The sequence below is a fragment of the Rhinichthys klamathensis genome, unplaced genomic scaffold, assembly GCF_029890125.1.
Source record: "Rhinichthys klamathensis goyatoka isolate OS25496 unplaced genomic scaffold, OSU_Roscu_1.1 h1tg000071l_1, whole genome shotgun sequence".
NCBI lineage: Eukaryota > Metazoa > Chordata > Actinopteri > Cypriniformes > Leuciscidae > Rhinichthys > Rhinichthys klamathensis.
In genome coordinates, this window is record NW_026606614.1 from 164523 (window position 1) to 185002 (window position 20480).

At 37.1% G+C, this 20480-nt stretch overlaps 1 protein-coding gene across 1 annotated transcript in view; it reads right to left on the minus strand.

The window, feature by feature from the left end:
• Positions 1–1868: 1868 nt before the first annotated feature.
• Positions 1869–20480, minus strand: part of antxr2a (ANTXR cell adhesion molecule 2a) — a 58139-nt gene continuing 39527 nt past the window's right edge. The window contains exon 17 of the mRNA XM_056250559.1: positions 1869–3538. Coding sequence (XP_056106534.1) covers positions 3500–3538 — 39 coding nt within the window. The 3' untranslated portion in view covers positions 1869–3499. The remainder of the gene's footprint in view (positions 3539–20480) is intronic.

A 20480-nucleotide genomic window follows, 5' to 3' on the forward strand; every position in this document is an offset into this window, starting at 1 on the left:
GAGCAGCACCGAACACTATAAAGCTTTTGGTCACGCATTACTGGTGTATGAGGCACAGCTTGAGAGCAGGGTTAGGTGGGAATCCTGTAGGTTTAATGACGGTTGAGTGTATGCTTAACAAGGGCCTTGTGCGGCAGGATTGAGAACAATGAGTTAAGTGTGTAACCTATCACAGCCTAGAATTAGGAGATAGACCTAAATGAGAGCATGTGTAAGGAACCAAACTGATTAAACTCTGTATTCAAAATAATGTTAGCAACAGAAGAGATGTGTATTCACATTAAGTCAGTCCGTTAATAGTCAGATAAGCAGATGTTTTGGTTTAGAGCAGTTTATCATATGAAAATATGGCTTTTAATAATTCACTATTACTGAGTGTAAGCTGTGCAGAATCATTTACAGTAATCTGCTTAAGTGTGATGCCTGATGAATCATTAAAGTTCAGTGATACTGACAAGTGCTTAGAATGGACACAGGATCATTTAAAAACAACGTTCCATTTATTTTATACAAAATGCAAATACAAAAGATACAAAAATGTTTGAAACGTCAATAATGGCTGAATAAGGAAAATGAGATCATGAGATGTGCTAAATGCTTTTGTGTGTATTACTTTAAGACAACAACTGCAGAAAAACAGATGACTGTTACATAGTCTAATGTTTAGACTGAACATAGTCTAATTGTTTATGGTGAATCTGAGCTTTCTACCAGCTTTCTGCAATGGATCAAACTATTTTTAGAGTGTGCTGCCGATTGTGAGGGCAAATTTTCTGCCCACTTCTTTTCCTTGTCTGTTTCTTTTTATTTCTGTGCATTTTACTCAAATTATTTCTGTACACTACTACTGTTTTAAAAGTAGTTTTTAACCAGTGCACTAGTGAAGTTTATATCTGCAGACCCATTGGTGTCAGGGGGGAAAAAAATCGTGAAATATTACATTGTCAGAAAAAAAAAAGAAAAAAAGGATCACAAACAAAAACACAATGATAATTAGCCTTGTGTATACTAGAAAAAAGTTACTATTCAAATTACATTCATTGGCCGGACTGCAGTGGGACACGAGGCACTATATGCACAAGGGCTGCAAGTACTAATATATATATATATATTTTTTTTAAAACCTGACCTGGTTTTCAGTTCAAATATAAAAAATATCATTACTAATACATTGTTTCTTTACATTTTAATGTACAAAAAATAGTGCACAGTTGTCATCACTGAGTTGTTTAAAAACAATTTTTTTTAAATCCAATTTCTAAAAACAAATGTTCACCTAAAACAGGTGCAATTATCCTATTTTACATTATTCCTATTTTTTTTTTACATAAAGTTATTAATAATATTTTTTTTTTAGCTGAAGCTTAATTCAACACTTGAAAGAATAAATCCAATTTGCTACGCAAAAACAAAAGGTTTACAGTCAGTTCTCTTTCTACACGCATTAATGGGTCCCTAGACGTATTTATTTAAAAAAAAAAAAAAACACACACACACACACACACAGGAACCACAATCAATATGAAAATATAAATATAACAATATAAAATGCATAAAAGAAGATATAAAAATAAAAGGTAAATAAAACAAGCAAAACCAACAAAAAAGAGAAAACAAAGCAGAAGCTCTGGTGAGGTTGAGGTGGAAAAATATGTAAGGAGCCATGTTGCAACTAGTATGTAAATACCTAACCAAATTTTTTACTTAAACTTAATTGGCATTCTGTGATCTGTGACATATAAAAAGAAATAAAAGATGAATTACACTCACCTATCTATCCATGAAGTCCATTAGCTAAACTTGTACAGCAAGTGCCACTCTGAGAACGATTCCAAATGTTTCAACTTTTCTATGTATTTATTCGGCTGTTTCTTTTTTTGGGAGGGGGTGGAGGGGAACAATAATGAACGTCCCTACAATTATGACGATAGAAACAAAGAAATAATTAAACAAGGGCTTTTTCCCCCCGATGGTCCTGCCATCTTGCACACTTGCATGCCCACCGAATGTGAGCGACTGCGCCCCATTCTGTTCCCCCCTCAAACTTGATGGTTGTTGAACTTATTTTTAGTGTCATTTGATAAGCTTCCCTGCTTGCACTGAGACATCCCACTGACCCAGCCACTGGTCATTGTCTATACCACTTCCCGTCAAAGCCGGCACGCTTTGTCAGATTTCGACTCGAATATCCATTTTGCATCTGAAGTAGCGTATCGAAAGTGACTGGATCGTTCGAGCCTTTTTCTTCAGCTGCCGCCCCCTTCCTCCCCCACAGTGTTTCCACTGACACTGACATCATTCACGATCGTCGTCATGACAGCGCGTTAAAGAAATCTAAAATAAATATATATTGCTCGCTTTTCTGTGTGCAAGTGGAGGGGGGAGTGCGACGTGGATAATTTCTGGAAATGAACAATACTTATCCGTCCGTCGCCCCTTTCGGTTTGATCTTTCGAGTATATTGGATGAGGGTGTCATGTTAGCACAGCTAAGGAACTCCTTAATTGTACAAAATTCTAAAGTGGTCAGACCTCATACAAAAGATACATCTCTAAAGTTGCCTTTACATCAATCAAAGTTTGATATTCCTATCCCAAGAGAACTTGAGCACACAATGTTTTGAGAACGGATGGATGGACAGTTGTATTGATGCTTTAAACCCTTTAACTGAGGGGCATGTTTCTGAATTGTGACGGTCTATGCATTAGTAAGCACAGAACAGACTGCCAAATAAGTGGGGAGGAAGCACCAACCACCAGAGTTAAATCTGTCCCTCAAAACCTTGCCGGAGAGCTATGGTCACAGGGTGTCTCGCGGTGCAATAACGCTCTATTAATTTCTCTGCGCTGTCCTCGCATTGATAGAAAGGTGTCTTCACAAACTAAAGGGCAAAGTCTTACTGCATCCAATACCTTAGGGCATTCTGTCTACAATTTGTCATGCGTGTGCACTTCTCAGTGTTAAAATGACAAGATCTCCAGTCAAAGAAGCCCCGCTAGGCATCCGACGATAGTGGGCTTGGAGAGATTTTTGTGAAGAGACATTGCCAAGAGGCAAAGTACTTCTGCACTCCATGAGCCTACTGGGATTAGTTCTACTTCCCAGCCAACGGCAAAGAGCCTCATCTCATTCTGCTTTTTTTTCTTCTTTTTTTCTCTGAAATAGCCTCCGTCTGTGTCCATAAGATTAGTTTTTTTCCTCAGAAGGCACAATATGGTCAGAACATGAAAAAGCCTTTGCTGTGCAATAAAGCTAACCAGATCGGCTGCAAAATCAGACACTTTTTGGGGGGTTAATCTATTTAGTCATCTGCTTGCCATTCAGTAGCTTGAAAGATACCAGAATTATACGTTTTGGAAAACCAATACTTAAGCATTGAACCAAGATACTCTAAAGTGGCCAAAGAAGCTATGTCATCTCGAGGAAATGATGCTTTTTTTCTGTTGTCCCATCTGATATACTTGGAAGTCAACGTATTTTAGAGACCGGAGACTGTCGTCTATTGATGCTGCATCCGATTGAAATTTATACAGCGTCCCTAGAAGAAAAAGAAAAGGTCAGGAGAAGATTTAATTCATTAATTGACTGATTAAATCATGTATTTTTAGTAAATCATGTATTAGTATTATTACATTTATAATAATAATTGTTATTAACATGTTTTTGTGCCTCATGTCAGGGTGGTAAAAATATAATAAAATTAAATGTATAATATAAAACATAAAATGTGAAAATAAATATATATACATAAAAAAAATGTCTTAATAAAATAACTGGATTCATGAGTGAGATCAGTGAAAATGGGAAAGCTGGAACTTGGAAAGTATTATAATTCCTTCACAGGAACATCTTGTACTATGGAATGAAAAGCTTCTTTATTAAGATGTATACAGACATGAATCGTTATTGGCTTTTTTTTTTTTTTTTTTAAATGGCCCTTATATGACTTTTCCATATATATCTGATTCCCTTAAAAAAGTAAACTATTATAATACATAAATAATAAAAAATTAAAATGTACATCATATTAAATTATTTAAATAACTCATCAAGATTGGAAACAAAAATATTTAAAAAAAAATCTTAATAAAATTACTGATTGTGAATCACACCCTGTACCCAGACACAAACAAATATAAAAACAACACACTTCAGAATAAAAAGTTCTCTTTTTTTACTTTCCAAAAGTATACATCTTGAGTATTTCTGTTGAGTGATTAAATTAATCATAAAAATGTGGTGTTTGCTCCTGTTTTCATTATAGCACAAAGTGTCAGTGTATCTGCTCTATAGTTTGTGTTTCATCAGCTGGAGAAATGGGTGCAATGGCACCAAGAGGGAGCTCTCGCATAGCGTATAACCACCATACACACTCCCAAGCACTCACTCCCCCCCCACACACACAGCTATGTGTGGTGCAGGATTCATTAATGCTCTACTGAACCCAGGCACTTTTATCATTGAGAGTTAATATATTTTCCCCATCATGTATGACTGATAACTAGTGTGTAACAACCAACAATGAAAAACTAACATCACAGTCGCCTGCCCTAGTTTCAAGTCGCAATTGGCATTAGATATTGGAAGAAACCCAGAGTCTTCATAGACTAACCACGAATAAAGGGCTTTACGTTGTCCCTGCATTGTAAGCCATGTGAGGCGCACCCTCTGCGATAGATCTCACTCCGTCAACAAATAAGGCACATCAGATGCTGTTTTGGCCACAGCCGATTGTGTGGCTAAGTTTACTGGATTTTGCAGGCTTTGAAGCAGGAACTCTGAAAAGCTGTCCGCCTCCACCACAATAGCTGTGAAGGGGCTCTGCTGTAAGATTCGACCAGGTGCAGAGCAATACGGTCATATCCAAACCCACGGTCAGACCCATTTTAACTCCATCGCTTCCGGGCAAGAGCACTTGGCGTTGGACACTATATGTAAGCAATGTCACACTGAGACAGACAGAGCCCACCTGTGCCATGAGAATAGAAGGACCATGGGCTAGATATTAAGGTGATATTATTGGATAGGGTGTTGTGGGTAAAAGAGTATGCTGAAGAGACATTTTTATGTTTTCTCACTCGAGACATGCAAAATGTCATATTAAAATGTAACATTCCTCTTGTGTTTGAAATTGTTATATTGTATAAATAATATTGTGTTGTATACAAATCACTGTGAATTTTGGTTTATCTTTACAAAATGATCCTGACTCCAAGCTTCAGAGTCTCTGTGTGTAGTCTTTGTGCTAAATTGGTCAATATGCAGCTCAATTGACCCTTCGCAGGGAGCTTGATTGACAGGTGATCTAACCAATCATACTTCGCCATCCGCCATTTTGTCCGACAAAGCAGTCAGGAGAGTTAGTAGATTAACATGGGAGGATTTGAACTTGAAAAACGGAATGTACTGATGCCTTTCTGCGGTTAAAACAACATTCCTTCTTATGTTCATTCATGTTTATTTGATGCTATAAATGAACTAGAAGGAAGAGATGATCGGATCACGAGCAGCTTTAACTGATGCTCTACAGCGATCTGTCACGACACATTAAAGAGCCACAAAACGGTATTTATTGTTTACATTTCTTTTTAAAAAATGACCAAATTTGAAAGGTGAGACTTTGTTTAATATGTTTAATATCAAAAGTAACCGAAAAGTAACCTGGTCTGTCCTGTCTGTCAGCGTGTTGTCAGTCCGCAATGTATTTTTCACTGCGTGAGAACATGGCGTGTGTGTGTGTGAGAGCAGCGTAGCTTGTCGGACATAGCGACAGTAACTAAGGGGGGCGGGTCTTTGCGAACGGTCAATTATCACAAATGATACCATGAAGAGACAAATATCAAACAAGTTCAGCTGAAAGTTGTTGAATGCATAAAAGCAGAAATAATTACAACACTTATAAAGACACTTGATTGGACTGATCAGATTTCTCATGGTTTCATGCCATCTTTAAGAGATCACACAGGCTCAGTTCATCAAGAGCTTCACCTCTGTGACCCTACACATATGCTACACCTATACAGATCAGTCAAACAGAGCCAGCCTGTTGGGGGGCCGTCTTTACCCCTCCATCTCTGCTCTTTGGAGCGCTCTCCGAGCCGCACCATTCTGACGGCCACCAGACTTTACAGAAAGATGTCCGCTGCTCTGATTAGCCGTGTGCTTGGGCACCTGTCCAAAAGAGTCTGCATGTGTTTTTGCATCTCATCTTCTGCTAGCCACTCTCTGGAACAGCTTGATTCCCCCAACCCTGGAACTCCCAGAGGAGACGTCTTGCACTTTCTGTTCTTTGAAGGAGTGAGATCCAGGAATCGAGAAAGGTGGAACTTGGAAAGTAGCCCATGTCCTTCTCAGGACCATCCCATTTCATCTCATATTCCTCCCAAAAGATGTATAATACTGTGTACAGACGTGAATCATTGTGGCTGTTTGTCAAAATGGCCTTTTCGTTACTAGTTCACATAGCTTAAAAAGTAAAAGCAAAATTATATTACACTGTAAAAAATTGCTGTAGTTTTTACAGTAAATATTTACAATAGACTACTGTATTTTAACATTTACAGTATTTTTTCCATTTTGCTGTATTTTGCCATGTGGGCGCGTGCGTATTGGTGTGAATTTTAGAGGTCCAATAAGATACTGTGATAGACCACTGTTATTGCATGTTCCTATGACTTCTGGAAACATGATTATGCAGTAAATGCTACTGGATAGCATGCATACCATTGTAATTTTTAAAATAATTTTTTTTAAAGAAGAAAAAAAAGGTTGCAAAATGTTATGAGCTTCACAAATCAATAACACTAAAGTAATAGTCAACTGTAACAAATACAGCGTTTTTAGCGAATTGTTTACACCTTTTAGACTCTGACATTTGATTATATAACGTACAGCAAGTAGTTTAAAACTGTTGGCTTTTAAAATCGGCGTAGCGCAGTGCGTGTGATGTCATTTCGTCAATCGTCATCTTCAGTGGACATCTTGGCAGTTGGGACTTCCCACGCGCTGCATCATCGACACTCAATTTTCGCGCTCACCTCATGCGCGCAACGATTACCAGAGGAGGACCTCGAATGAGAGTGAGACGAGGTGCGTAGCCAGTAATTCATGCTTTAGTGTAAACGTGAAATCCTGTTACATCCACAATATTTTAACTATTATTTTTATTTTGTGACGTTGCAAAATGGATAATCTAGATTATTTGTCCAATTTCATGATTGTGCTTGGTGAGTCCAGTAACGATTAGCTGGCTATATTTTCTTCAACATGAAAGTGTGGACGGGCTGTCATTTTACTTTTAAATTTTTGATAAGTGTTCGGTATAAAATTATTTTACGTTGTTGTTGGTAGTAGACATGTAACATTAAGCTTGTAAACATTGCAGTTAAATTGTGTAGGTTTTATGCAACTAGTGTTTAACTTGACTGCCAAGCCTTTAGCTAATAGCACGTGTTTGTTCGATTTAAGATGCTGTAATGAAGTGGTTTTTATTTATTTATTTAATTTGGTTAATATTACTTGTAAGGGTGCTTGGTATTCATATTTGTAATTTAGTTGCTAAATAGAAAGTACATTGAAATTTGCTGTGCACATGCTTTATTGCTGTGCATTTATTAGCTTGTGAAGTTTAGATTTTTGCAGTTGAACATGTTTATCTGTCACTTATGTAATAATGAGAGCAGTACAATTCTGAGTTTTGTGCAGCATGTGAAATTGCATAGAAATGTGCCTAAATCAGGATTTAGATGTGGTGTACCTGATTGCCCACATATTTTCACTAAGTTTTCTTCATTGAAGTCGCACATATACAGAAATCACAGTGAACATCACCGGTCTGCTAAAGAGCATCAGGCACAGATGTGTGATGATAAAACATTTAAATGCCATGTAGAGTTTTGTGATGTTCAATGTGGGACACTAACACAGCTTTTGTCTCATTTAAAGAGCCATATTCAGTCAGGTCTGGAGATCCAGTGCCCATTTGGTTGCAGCAGGACATTTAAGGTGAGATCTACATTTGCATCACATGTATCACGGACACATAAAATGTGCTCTGTAAACCATTTGATAGAGCCTTCTATGACAATGGAAACTCCAGTTTCAGATGTCGTGTCTGAGAGCGAGAGATCAGCTTAATTACACCTCCAATTCGCGAACTAATGACTCCTTTGAACCGATTTACTTTAAAGGAGAACTCCGGCGCAAAATGAACCTTTGGTCTAATTACACATTGTTACCTAGTCAACCGTTATCTGAGATTTGTTTTCATGATTATCGAATGTAAATAGTTTTATCTCTAAAAACAGTTTAGCCTATAAAGCTAGTATAACGCTAGTATATTGGGCATAGATCAATGACAAATAAAAATCGCTTGTTAATACCACTAACAAGGCTCAAAATAGCCCCACACTAACACGGTAGCATAATGAGGGTCCCTACCTTCAAACCGAAGCATTGAGAACTTTGTCAGTGTCCAGACAGTTTAATAAGAAGATATTTAATACATACAGTCAACTTCGCGTATACAGACAGAAGCCATCTTTGAAAAACAGCCTTTACCAGTCGATCTACGAACGCCGATCCAAGTGCGCTGGTGAGATGTGAACGAGCTATAAGTTGTGATAAGGTGAGCGCGAACAGCAGACTTGGATCGGCGTTCGTAGATTGACTGGTAAAGGCTGTATTTCAAAGATGGCTCCTGCCTGTATACGCGAAGTTGACTGTATGTTTAAAATATTTTCTTATTAAACTGTCTGGACACTGACAAAGTTCTCAATGCTTCGGTTTGAAGGTAGGGACCCTCATTATGCTACCGTGTTAGTGTGGGGCTATTTTGAGCCTTGTTAGTGGTATTAACAAGCGATTTTTATTTGTCATTACACTATGCCCAATATACTAGCGTTATACTAGCTTTATAGGCTAAACTGTTTTTAGAGATAAAACTATTTACATTCGATAATCATGAAAACAAATCTCAGATAACGGTTGACTAGGTAACAATGTGTAATTAGACCAAAGGTTCATTTTGCGCCGGAGTTCTCCTTTAATGAATGGTTAAAACAACTGACCTGTCCAACACTGAACTCACGAGACATAGCAAATCGGTAACACTTTACAATAAGGTTCCATTTATTAAACTCTAGTTAACTACATTAGTTAACTATAATAGTTGCTATGCAGATTTACTCCATTACAAAATCACCCCAGTCATTCAGATGATTCATTCTTTCCAAAGAGAGCTAATAAAGTCATCTGGTGAAATTGTTTTCATATCGCGATATATATCGCAGAAAAATAAAATATCGCAATGTGAATTTTTTTTTTTTTTCAATATCGTGCAGCCCTAGTGCACATGATTTACATGTTCTATAGCCAAATTTTTAAAAATGCACTTTTTAAAATGCTAAACACGAGGAATCCCAGCATATGGCTCAATCTAAAAATTCTGCACATAATCCGTATAATGATTTAATCTGTACATTTTGATTATTGTAAACATGGAAGGCTAAATATTTTTATATTTAAATTTCTGATAAAATTAAATATGACCCTTCATTAAATGTAATTTATGAGTTGTCTGACAAATTATGTATTTTGTCTAAGTGTATACTGTTTTTTTTTGATAATTGGATGTTGTGTTTTTTTTTCCACAGAGGACTTGTGGGGATTAACCCGGAAACTGGATCAAAAGTTGCTGCTGGAAAGCGAGACAAGAAAATGCATGGAATGAACACACATGTATGCACACTGTTACGAAAGCCAATGGACTTTGAATGGCTTGCCATTTAAACATAAGTATTCCAAAGGAATTGATACAAGAGACTCTGACCTGAAGTTCATGATTGAGGTTCAAGTATTCTTGCCATTTTTATGGATTTGGCAAATTAAAGGTAGGCACAATTCAGACCATTTCTTTTGTTTATGACTGCACTTCAGTCACACTTTAGGGATGTGTGCCCTTTATAATTGATATTTAAAAGATTAGTTCACCTCAAAATGAAAATTTCCTGATAATTTACTTACCCCAATGCCATCCAAGATGCTCATGTTTTTCTTTCTTCAGTGGAAAAGAAATTACGTTTTTTGAGGAAAACATTTCAGGATTTTTCTCCACACAATGGATTTCAACCGCAAACCTAACCCTAACATGTTGAAGTCCAAATCAGGGCAGTTTCAAAGGGCTCTGAAGTGCTTCAAAGGGCTCTTCACGATCCCAGCTGAGGAATAGGGCGATCGATCGAATACAGCGAAACGATCGGTTATTTAAAAAAAAAAAAAAGTAGATACTTTTTAACCACAATTGTTCATCTTGTGCTGGTCTGCGACACGTCATCGGGTCACGTTATCAGTTTAAGTTATTTGTCTGTGTACTCCGGTTCAAAAAGGTAGGGAAGGGTGAAAAATATTTTATTATTTTCTTTTTAAATGTTCGCGACCTTTCCAACTTGATAAAGTAATACGCTGTAGCGCATCTCGGAGATGGTACAAGACAGGCTTTTGTGGTTAAAAAGTATATATATATATATATATATATATATATATATATATATATATATATATTTTAGAAAATGACAGATCGTTTCGCTGTATAAGACCCTATTCCTCAGCTGGGATCGTGCAGAGCCCTTTGAAGCACTTCAGAGCCCTTCGAAACTGCACTGATTTGGACTTCAACATGTTAGGGTTAGGTTTGCGGTTGAAATCCATTGTGTGGATAAAGATCCTGAAATGTTTTCTTAAAAAAACGTAATTTCTTTTCCACTGAAGAAAGAAAAACATGAACATCTTGGATGGCATTGGGGTGAGTAAATTATCAGGAAATATTCATTTTGAGATGAACTAATCCTTTAAATGCTTCTGTTCTCAGTGGTTCTTTCCTAGGCTAAAGCCTTTCATTTAATGTGCAATCTCCATTTGTGTTTTTACAAATATATTTTGGAATCTGGTGCTTATGTTAAACAGACATTATTGCACAATAAATTTGTTATATTTACGAAAACCTGTTATTGTGAGTTTTATTTGACAAAAAGGCTGAAACTTAAAGCAAACGTATGTTTACACTAACTACAGTTGAGATTTTTCACTGCTGTGATAGTGAATTAAATTCAACAGTAAATGTTCTACTGTAAAATGTATAGCAGTACATGTAAGTTCATAGTTGCTCTTGTAATTTCTCTTGCATTCATAAACATTATTTCGACTAATTTTAGAGTTACAGCTGTAAAGACAATTTTACAGGAAATACATATATATACAGCAGTGTGCTGTGTTTTTACGGTACAGTTGTAGTTAATGATTTACAGTAATTGTGTACATTTTTACAGTCTTACTGGCAATTTTGGTTGCCAGTAAGACTGTAAATTTTACAGTGCAGTTGTAGTTAATGATTTACAGAACTCTTGTAAGTTTAACAGTATAGTTGTAGTTAATGATTTACAGGACTCTTGTAAATTTTTACAGTCTTACTGGCAACCGAAGTTGCCAGTAAGTTATTGTAAATTTTACAGTAAATTTCTTACAGTGTACAAAAAAACGAATAAATATGTATAATTTAAATAATGTACATACATACTTTTATTAAGCAAGAATGCATTAAATTAATCAAAGGTAACACTAAAACCTGTTAAAAACTATATATATTTCAAATAAATGCTGCTCTTTTGAACTTTCTATTCATCAGAGAATCCTGAAAAACACTAAAATATTAAGCAGCACAACCGTTTTTTTCCGTTTTGTTGATAATAAAGAAAAAAAAGTTTCTTAAGCAACAAATCTTAGTATATCAGAATGATATCTGAAGGATCATGTGACACTGAAGACTGGAGTAATGATGCTGAAAATTCAGCTTTGCCATCACAGGAATAAATTACATTTGAAAATATATTCAAATACAAAACAGTTCTTTTAAATTGTAATAATATTTCACAATATTACTGCATTTTAAAGGGTTTTCAAAAACATTTCTATTTTTTTTTCCCAAATATTTTTCTTTCAATTACGCCTTATTTGTAAAAATTACTGTGACATTACACAGATTAAGCTCTGTCTTCTAAACCCTACCCGCATATTGAACATTTTAGAAGATCAAAATGGGACAGGAAGTGCAGCTGCAAACAGGCCTGGGAAATGCCAGAATGTGAGCAATCCTGCACTCTAGAGCTGGCCCCCACTATCTCCACACCCATGGTCCACATACGGCCCACATAGCACCGCCATCTGGTCTGGTGGAGATTCAGAACCAAGCCAAGAGAGCCTAAAATCTAATGCCTGCTGACAACTTGGATAAATTTTCCAGTTATTAAAAAGTGATATAGGCACTGAAACAGTGAATACATTAAAAGCCTCAAGAAAAGGACAGTTACTTTGAGCCATCAGAAAAAAGTGAAGAAGCTCTCAATTTTACAGTTCTGAAACTGTAGCTGTCACGGGTGAATCAAAACGGATCCTCTGACAAGCATTACATTTAGAAAAAATCATGTCAGCATGAGTCTCATGAGGCTATGGAGGGTCTAATAATGCTCTACCCGCAGCTTGCTTTGAAATTGAGAGTTGACAGCATGATGGTGATCCCTGTAATTTAAGTCCACAGCCACAATGTCTTTTGGAAGCACAGACACCATAAATTACAAGGGTATAAAATACCCTCCCCTGCTGACACAATATTTACAGCAAGTCCTGCTGGCTCAAATCAAGTCTTCTGGGTAAATAAAGTGGCATATGATCAGCAATCAAGAGCTGATGACTACCGGATTGACCCACGAGACAGAAGGAGAATGATGGTTTTTAATCTCGAGACACCGGTAAAAAACCCAACACTGACATTAGGTGTCATGATGTTTACAAATTGGTCATTACTGGCTCACATTTTTAGCATAACATTAGAGGCAAAGTTGACGGTAAACAACAACAAAAAAAAAAAAACCTCCAAGCCATTAACCTCTACTATCTACCTCAGGTCAGTCTTTACACAGTTCCAGAAAATCCTTGCAGGCTTTGAAATCCTTCAAGTCCTGTAGGTTGTGAGGTGGAGCTGCAGTGGATTGGACTTGTTGGTTCAGTACATCCTACAGATGTTCAATAAGATTGAGAACTTGGAGGCCAGGGTAACACCGTGATCTCATGATCTTCAAACCATTTCTGAACAATGTTTGCAGTGTGGCAGGCCACTTCCACCAGGGAACAACATTGTCATGAAGGGTTGTACCTGGTCTTCAACAATGTCTAGGTAGGTAGCACCGTAGCACATGTCAAATTTACGTCCACACGAATAGGCAGACCCACGCTTTCCCAGCAAGGGTATTGCCCAGAGCATCACACTCTCTCCACCAGCTTGTCGTCATCCCACAGTGCATTCTGGTGGCATCACTTGCCCAGGTAAATGGCGCACACGTCGTACACGGCCATCCATGTGATGCCTTCATTGCTCTTGTGCATCGATGAGCCTTGGATACCCAACACCCTTTTGCCAGTTTGTGGTTTGTTCCTCCCGGACCACTGTTGGTAAATTCACAACAAGCCTTGCCTTTTCAGAGATACTCTGACCCAGGAGTCTTGCTGTAAAATTTGGCCCTTGTCAAGGTTGCTCAGACTTTAATTCCTGCCCATCTCTTCTGCATCCAACATGTTGATTATGAACACTGATTGTTTGTTTACCATGTAATCTACCCAGACCTTAATACATAGCCTTGTTAGGAGATGATCAACGATATTTGCTTCACCTGTGACTGGTCATTATGTTTTGGCTCATCAGAGTATACTGCTGTATATAGTACTGTATATTAAACATGGTGGCTGAATCTAGTTATGTTTACTTCTGTTCACTGTAGGTCTATTTACAGAGCTGGCTCTATACAATACAATAACATTTTAAAGACAAATGTTAGTAGAGCGTTTGCCTTTGTTGTCAGTCGCAAAATGGAACAATATAATAAAAATGCTAGCATAAATTATTTATTGAAAAGATAAAAAAATAGAAAAACAATCAGGGTGGCTATAACAGTGGGTTTGTGCACCTAATCAGTTGGCCCACAGACTACATCACATCCGTAGTGTGATACCTAAATAGGTCAGGACTTATCTATCACTTTTTAAATGTTATTAAATATTGTTGATGGTTCAACCAAAAATAAAATTGTGTGCCACCTCTTGTGTTGTTGCAAACCTGTATTTCTTTCCTTCGTCTGCAGAACACAAAAGAATTTTGAGAAATGTCTTGTTGTTTTATTTTTTGTCTGTACAATAGAAGTCACCAAAATTTGTTGGTTTGATCGCCAACATTATTCAAAATCTGTTTTGTGTTCCACAAAAGAAAGAAAGTCATTCGGGTTTTAAATGACACGGGCTGAGTAAATGAGGACACAATACATTTTTTTTTTCAACTATCCCTTTATGTGACACATAGAATCTAAATATTTACAGTAATCGCCTCATTCAGAGATGCAGACACACTACAATACAAGCAGGTGGATTGTATCTTTAATATAGGAATGGAAAATCTAATGATTCAGTTTTGACTAATCAAATAGTTCAATAAATTCTGTCATCATTTACCCTAATTTCGTTCCAAACCTGTATGACTTTATTTCTTGTGTAGACCCCCAAAGATATTTAGAATTTTATTAAACCGCATTAGTAAATGATGACAGAACTTTTCTAATAAAGAACAAATTTCTGTTACAACAAAACAATTTTTCAAATGTGCATCTTTCAAAAACTTCGATTCGCAAACCTACTTAAATCCAATGTTAATTCGGTACCAATGAAGACTTATCACAAAGGTTGCTGATCATCTGATATCTGGAGATGACTTGCTCTGAGGAACCAGTGTGTTGGAGGAGCTCAAGTTTACAAAGCTTGGTTTAGCTGCATGGTCACCAGAAAAGTCTTTCCCTGTGAAAGTAGCTTAAGCAAAGCTGCACTACATGTGCAGATGTTTTCTGCTCCCCATCCTGTCTTTCTTTCCCCGGGTTTGTCAGAAAAAGTGCACATCATTGCCAGCTAGCAGCTCTGGGCACCATCCCCTGGTTGTTTGAGAGAAAATGCCAGTCATTTTGGCGGAGCGCAGGCGCTCACAGACGGCACAGGCGGGCACAGATGGCACTAATGGACAAGCAGAATCCAACAGAGGGAGCAGGAACGAGCCACCGAGGAGAGCTATTCCAAATAGCAGCAGTGAAAGCCAGGCCCTGATCAGCTTTAGCAAGGTTACCACTGCAGCGTTTCATCATAAAGAATTTAAAGTGATAAAATAATCATAAGGGTGCAGAAATCTGTTTGGCCGGATGCCAGTGGATCAGATGGAAGGAGATTGTTCCTAGTTAAATACATGTTCCAGTGTAGCAAAACTTGAGACAGCAGGTATATGCTTCAGCTTGCCAGTTGACGAGTAGGGATTGTTTTTGTGAATGTTTTATGCTTCCAAGGTTGCACGCTTAAAATGATGTTCATTTTAGTGAATAATATACTGTTCATAATCATTTTTAGGCAAGATAAAAAATGCAACTGTAAAGTCTGCAAAAATCTGCAAAAGTAATTATGCAATTATAATTATGTACCAGAATAAATATGTTTACTGCATGGCATTAGAATCACTTTGCTTAGGAATTTCATTAAAAATAATAATAAGTTATATATTACAAAATAAAACACTTCCCTCTCTGTGAAAGTTCTTTTTCCTCTAACAGTTGTTTTGAAAGTTTATGCAGCATTAGTTTTTTTAACTGTATTTTACAAAAGAGACAGATGCAAATTGTGAGAGCTGTAATGCGCTTGTAGTTCTTGTGTTTAATCACTGAAACCCCTCAAGCCACTTAAAACTCCCCGTTCTCACTTCCATGCTTGTTTCCTATTTCCCTTCTTCCCCTCCTCCACGACACTGCAAATGAGCATCCAAACAAAGCTGTTGGGCTCATCTGTACTTTTTCATTTCTGGCCTGTCTCTGCAGCTTCAACTGGCCTGCAGTCAGGCCCCTAGACACGATAAACATTCAGCTGCACAAAAACCATAAGCTTGCATACAAACTTACAGTCCAAGAGAAAACACACTAACTACAATTTAAAAAGTAGGGCTGTTAAAATTAGCATGTTAACACATACGATTAAATATGTGTTAAAAAGTGAATTTGTTTAAAACTCTGTTAATTCGTATCTTCAATCTGACACTATGACTTGCTTTTTGTTAACCATAAACTCTCTTAGAAACAGCTTATATATAGGGGTGAATTGGGACTATTGCTATTGAGATGACTAGGAAAAAATATACCAAGTATCCTGAATTAACCCTACATGTATACAGTACATATAGGCTAAAACAACTTCTTTCAACAGAAACGGTAATATTATCAATATTCTGCAAATATAAATGTAAAAACAAAGCCTTATTAAAAAAACATATTTCTTTATAAACATTTAATCAATATTTTAGTTCACATTACGCCTTTAAAAAATAAATATATAGTTTTTGTTAAATCTACTAAATGTGTTAATGCAATAACTTCAAAAGAAATGAATCATGATTAAATATTTTAATGGATTAACAACCCTACCACAGAAAAAGAAAATAAACCCAACAGAGTAGTTGCTGAGAAGAGGAATGTGCAAAAAGCAGAAGTATCTGAGTGTATGTTTGTGTGAGCTTCCCTTTCCCCTTGGACTCCGCTGTCTCCCCTTTCGCTTCCACCAGCGTGGCAGCGGGCGGGGTCACATGCGATCTGGGCCAGAGAGAGATGGGAGGTATGCGACAGGAGTGGCGGTAATTGGAGGGAGCTGTCAGGATGGAGCAGTGTTGCGTCCATGTGAGATTCCTGCCATTTGGATAGGACCACACACACGTGCCAGGGCGCCTACCATCCCGTGGGGTGGCATGCATTAAAGCTAGTGATGAGGCTAATGTGTGTGGAATCGCTTTTGGCACCCAGCCCACAAAGGGGTCAATGGGTGACCTGTTAGAGAAACTGCAATGAAAAGGAACGTATACAACAATTTCAAATACTACATTTTAAGGTGTCTTGGACTGTTACAATCTGGCTAACTCTAAATGCAGCTCGTTATTTTTTTTTTTGTCTTGCCAGTGATAAAAAAGATCAATGACTATATGTTTATAATAATCATATATCTCTATACACTATTCCTTTGAATAAGGAGAAAAAAACTAAACTGATATACAGTTGTTGTTGTTTTTTTAAAATACAGCGATTTTAATTCAGATAGTCTTCAGGCAATTTCTACGTCATGGGTGTTAAGTTATGAAATTAAAACAATAATATTAAAATAAAATAAAAGTTTTCATATACAATTGTTTTTTTGTATACACAATCATTTACTCAAAAAAGTTTACAAAGAGTTGAGTCTGCACATATTCTCTTTTATTTTGATTTAAGACATCATGATGCTTTTACGAGCAAGTTCCTCTCATTATTTAATGCAAAAAATTCAGCTTTAAATTACAGTAGAGAAAAGGTTTATTTATGTGGTGCTATAAAGCACAGGAGTGTAAATACACACTGGATGCACACCCTGCTATATTCAGTAGTAACCCTGGTGATAAACCATCTTGTTATGTCTACTGGGGAAAATATGCTTATCAAGCCGCATGGTAATGTAAGCAGTAAATAACTTGATCATTGCACAGCAACAGTGGAAATCTAACAGCATGAAGCAGCTTCAGGCCACACTACATTACTAAGGAGAGCTGTATGTGTGCGTGGTTTTTTTTTCCTTCTAGACCAACACTGTGAGAACTGGGTTAATGTGACCTGAGTTGGTCAGACAACAACTGGTCAAGAGGAGAACACACACACACACACACACACACACTAAAACACACTAGTACTTTACCGGAAAATAATTTTTCAATGTATACATACTATCTGAAAGATTCCACAGTGTGAGCACTTATCCAAAGACAAGACAATTGCAGTACAGGTGTAACACAATGATTCAAGACAATAATCGCAACGAATAGCTATACTTAATCCCATTGCGTCAGCCTCTTGATCACTATTGTTCAGTACTCCACACAAGACAACCCGTGACCTTTCCTCTAGCGTCTGCCCCAGCCTCCCATGGAGACCAGACACCAGTCACCACATCACACCTTACATCTACTTTCTCTTCAGACATTTTGTTCATCTGCTCATCAGGTTCCATTAACTCACAGCTGCATTTCTATTGCAGATTCTTCAATTTCAATACAGTTTACTGTGATCAGCAAGGAATGGCCAATAAACACATCTTTTAAAAATGTACCTGGACTAAACTGGCGAGAAAACAATCACTGCAAAATCTCTGATAATACTCACTGACCACTAAGCACAAGAATTTTTGTTTTTAAATGTAATTATTTTGAATTCACTATTCAGTGACTATAACAAATAACTAAATCAGGCCTCTATGAATTGTGCACGCACAGATTTTCAGCATTAATTACACTGTAATATTTTGAAACCTATTCCATAATTATTTCTTTTTTAAAAATTTTGTATCTGCAGATTCGAGCTAGGCCTGCCAATGGGATATTTTACAAAGGAAATGTTATGGAGTGCTGCGTAGTAACTGATTACATGTAATCTGGATTACATAATCAGATTCCAAAAAAATAAGTACTTGTAGTTAAATTATATTACGTTTTAAAATACTTGTAATCAGACTATTGAACAGACATTTTTATTGATTACATACTATTCTCACAATGAGAGTTAGTAATTCATAATGCATTGATTCTAGTACAATTTTTTAGAGAGATCAATACTTTTATTTAGCAAGGATGTATTAAATTGATCAAAAGTTACAGAAAAGACAAGTATGCAACAAAAAAAAAATATTTCAAATAAATGCTGTTCTTTTGAAGTTTCTATTCATCAAAGAATACTATCCTTTTATCAATGTTGCAAACATCTCTAGCTCATCTTGTTTAAATTAATAAACAAAATTTCCCATGTTCTGTCATCTATTATTTAATTACTTTCCCTGTTGTTTTAGGTTTTTGCCGTGGTATTGGTATCTGTATTGATATTTATCGTGGTACCGGTTCAGAGATATTTTAGTTGGGTATCGTATCAAAATCATACATGTATATGAGACTCTTTTTTTTTTTTTAAACATTTAAAAATTGTACTGACCCCAAACTTTTGAAAAGTATTATACTTTAAGTGCAGAAGCTGAGATAAGCTTCAGAATAAACACTACCTCAAGGATGTGAATAGCCTTAATTATCTACTCAAATCAATATACAACAGTATACATTATATATAATTTCAGAAACAACTGCAAGATTGTTGTCTGTACAGATCCAAAATGGATCAGGTATTATAAAAAATCATATCAAATCATAACCAACAAGTGAGATTCAGCAAGAAAAGGTATTGTGCCCTGAGAGAAAGAGGCTGTACCACAGCTCTGTTCGCACTGTTTTAGGAGGAGGAGTCTCTTTTCAACTATGCAGATGTCATGATAATGAGCTGCACGCTCAGGCTGGACGTATTGTGACTGCATGTCTCTATCTGTGTGCAAGAGCATGTTTTTCTCCCACTAAAACCAAACACTGTCTTGGGCAGTGGCGTCAGCCGGTTTCCCAGTCATTCTCTTTAAATGAGGTTTACAAATACTATTGAATCGCCTAAAAGCAAAAGACAAGGGGTTAGGGGGAGTGTGTGCGCTCTTCACTTTGATGGTCCAACCAGTGACAGCATTTAAGGCTGAGTATGTGTGTTAGGCCCTGTGGATGAGTGTGGGTATATTTGGAAGGGGGGTGGGACTGGCTATTAAATGGAGGATGACAGGGAGTAATTATTCTAATGCGCTACTTTGCAGTGTGGCTGGGTTAAGGTGTCAGCTGCGAGTCATTAGGCCTGACATGCGCTGGATAGCGACGAGACAGCTGTCTCCCTCCCAGGTGGGCTGACCCATACCGCTGCCACCGCGCTAACCGGCCACCATCAGGGTGCCTCTAGAACCGGTTAGTCCAGTCCTGGTAGCAGCCATGTTGTACCCTGGCTAATGAACACAACCTCTTCAATTGTACTGCCCTAACACTCGTTAACTTTCCGTCTCTTCAGGGGGGGAAACATTAGTAGAAAGAATTTCAATTCCTAGCAGGTCAAAAAGACAAAGAGAAAAGTCAGTAAAATAAAATTATTATTCATTTTTGTTGTTTTGCCAAACGAACCTGGAATAAGTCATTCCATATCCCAGAGCAGAACAAAACAGTTTTACGCTACATTGAAACCCCCCAAAATGTAAGTCAAAGAAAACTAATAAGGGAATTCATCAAGAATGATAGCAGCGTTCATTTGTAAACGCTGTCTTTTACGGCTGTTTCAGTGAATTATTCAAATCAGGTGGCGGTACAAATACACCCAAAAAAGCAATTTGCACAGTGCATTTCCCCAGTTTGCAGACCAAGTACTAGGTTATGGAGTACGGACTCCACTGCATGTCTGGATAGAAGTCTGATTATAACACTCTTCTCTGTCATTGGATCA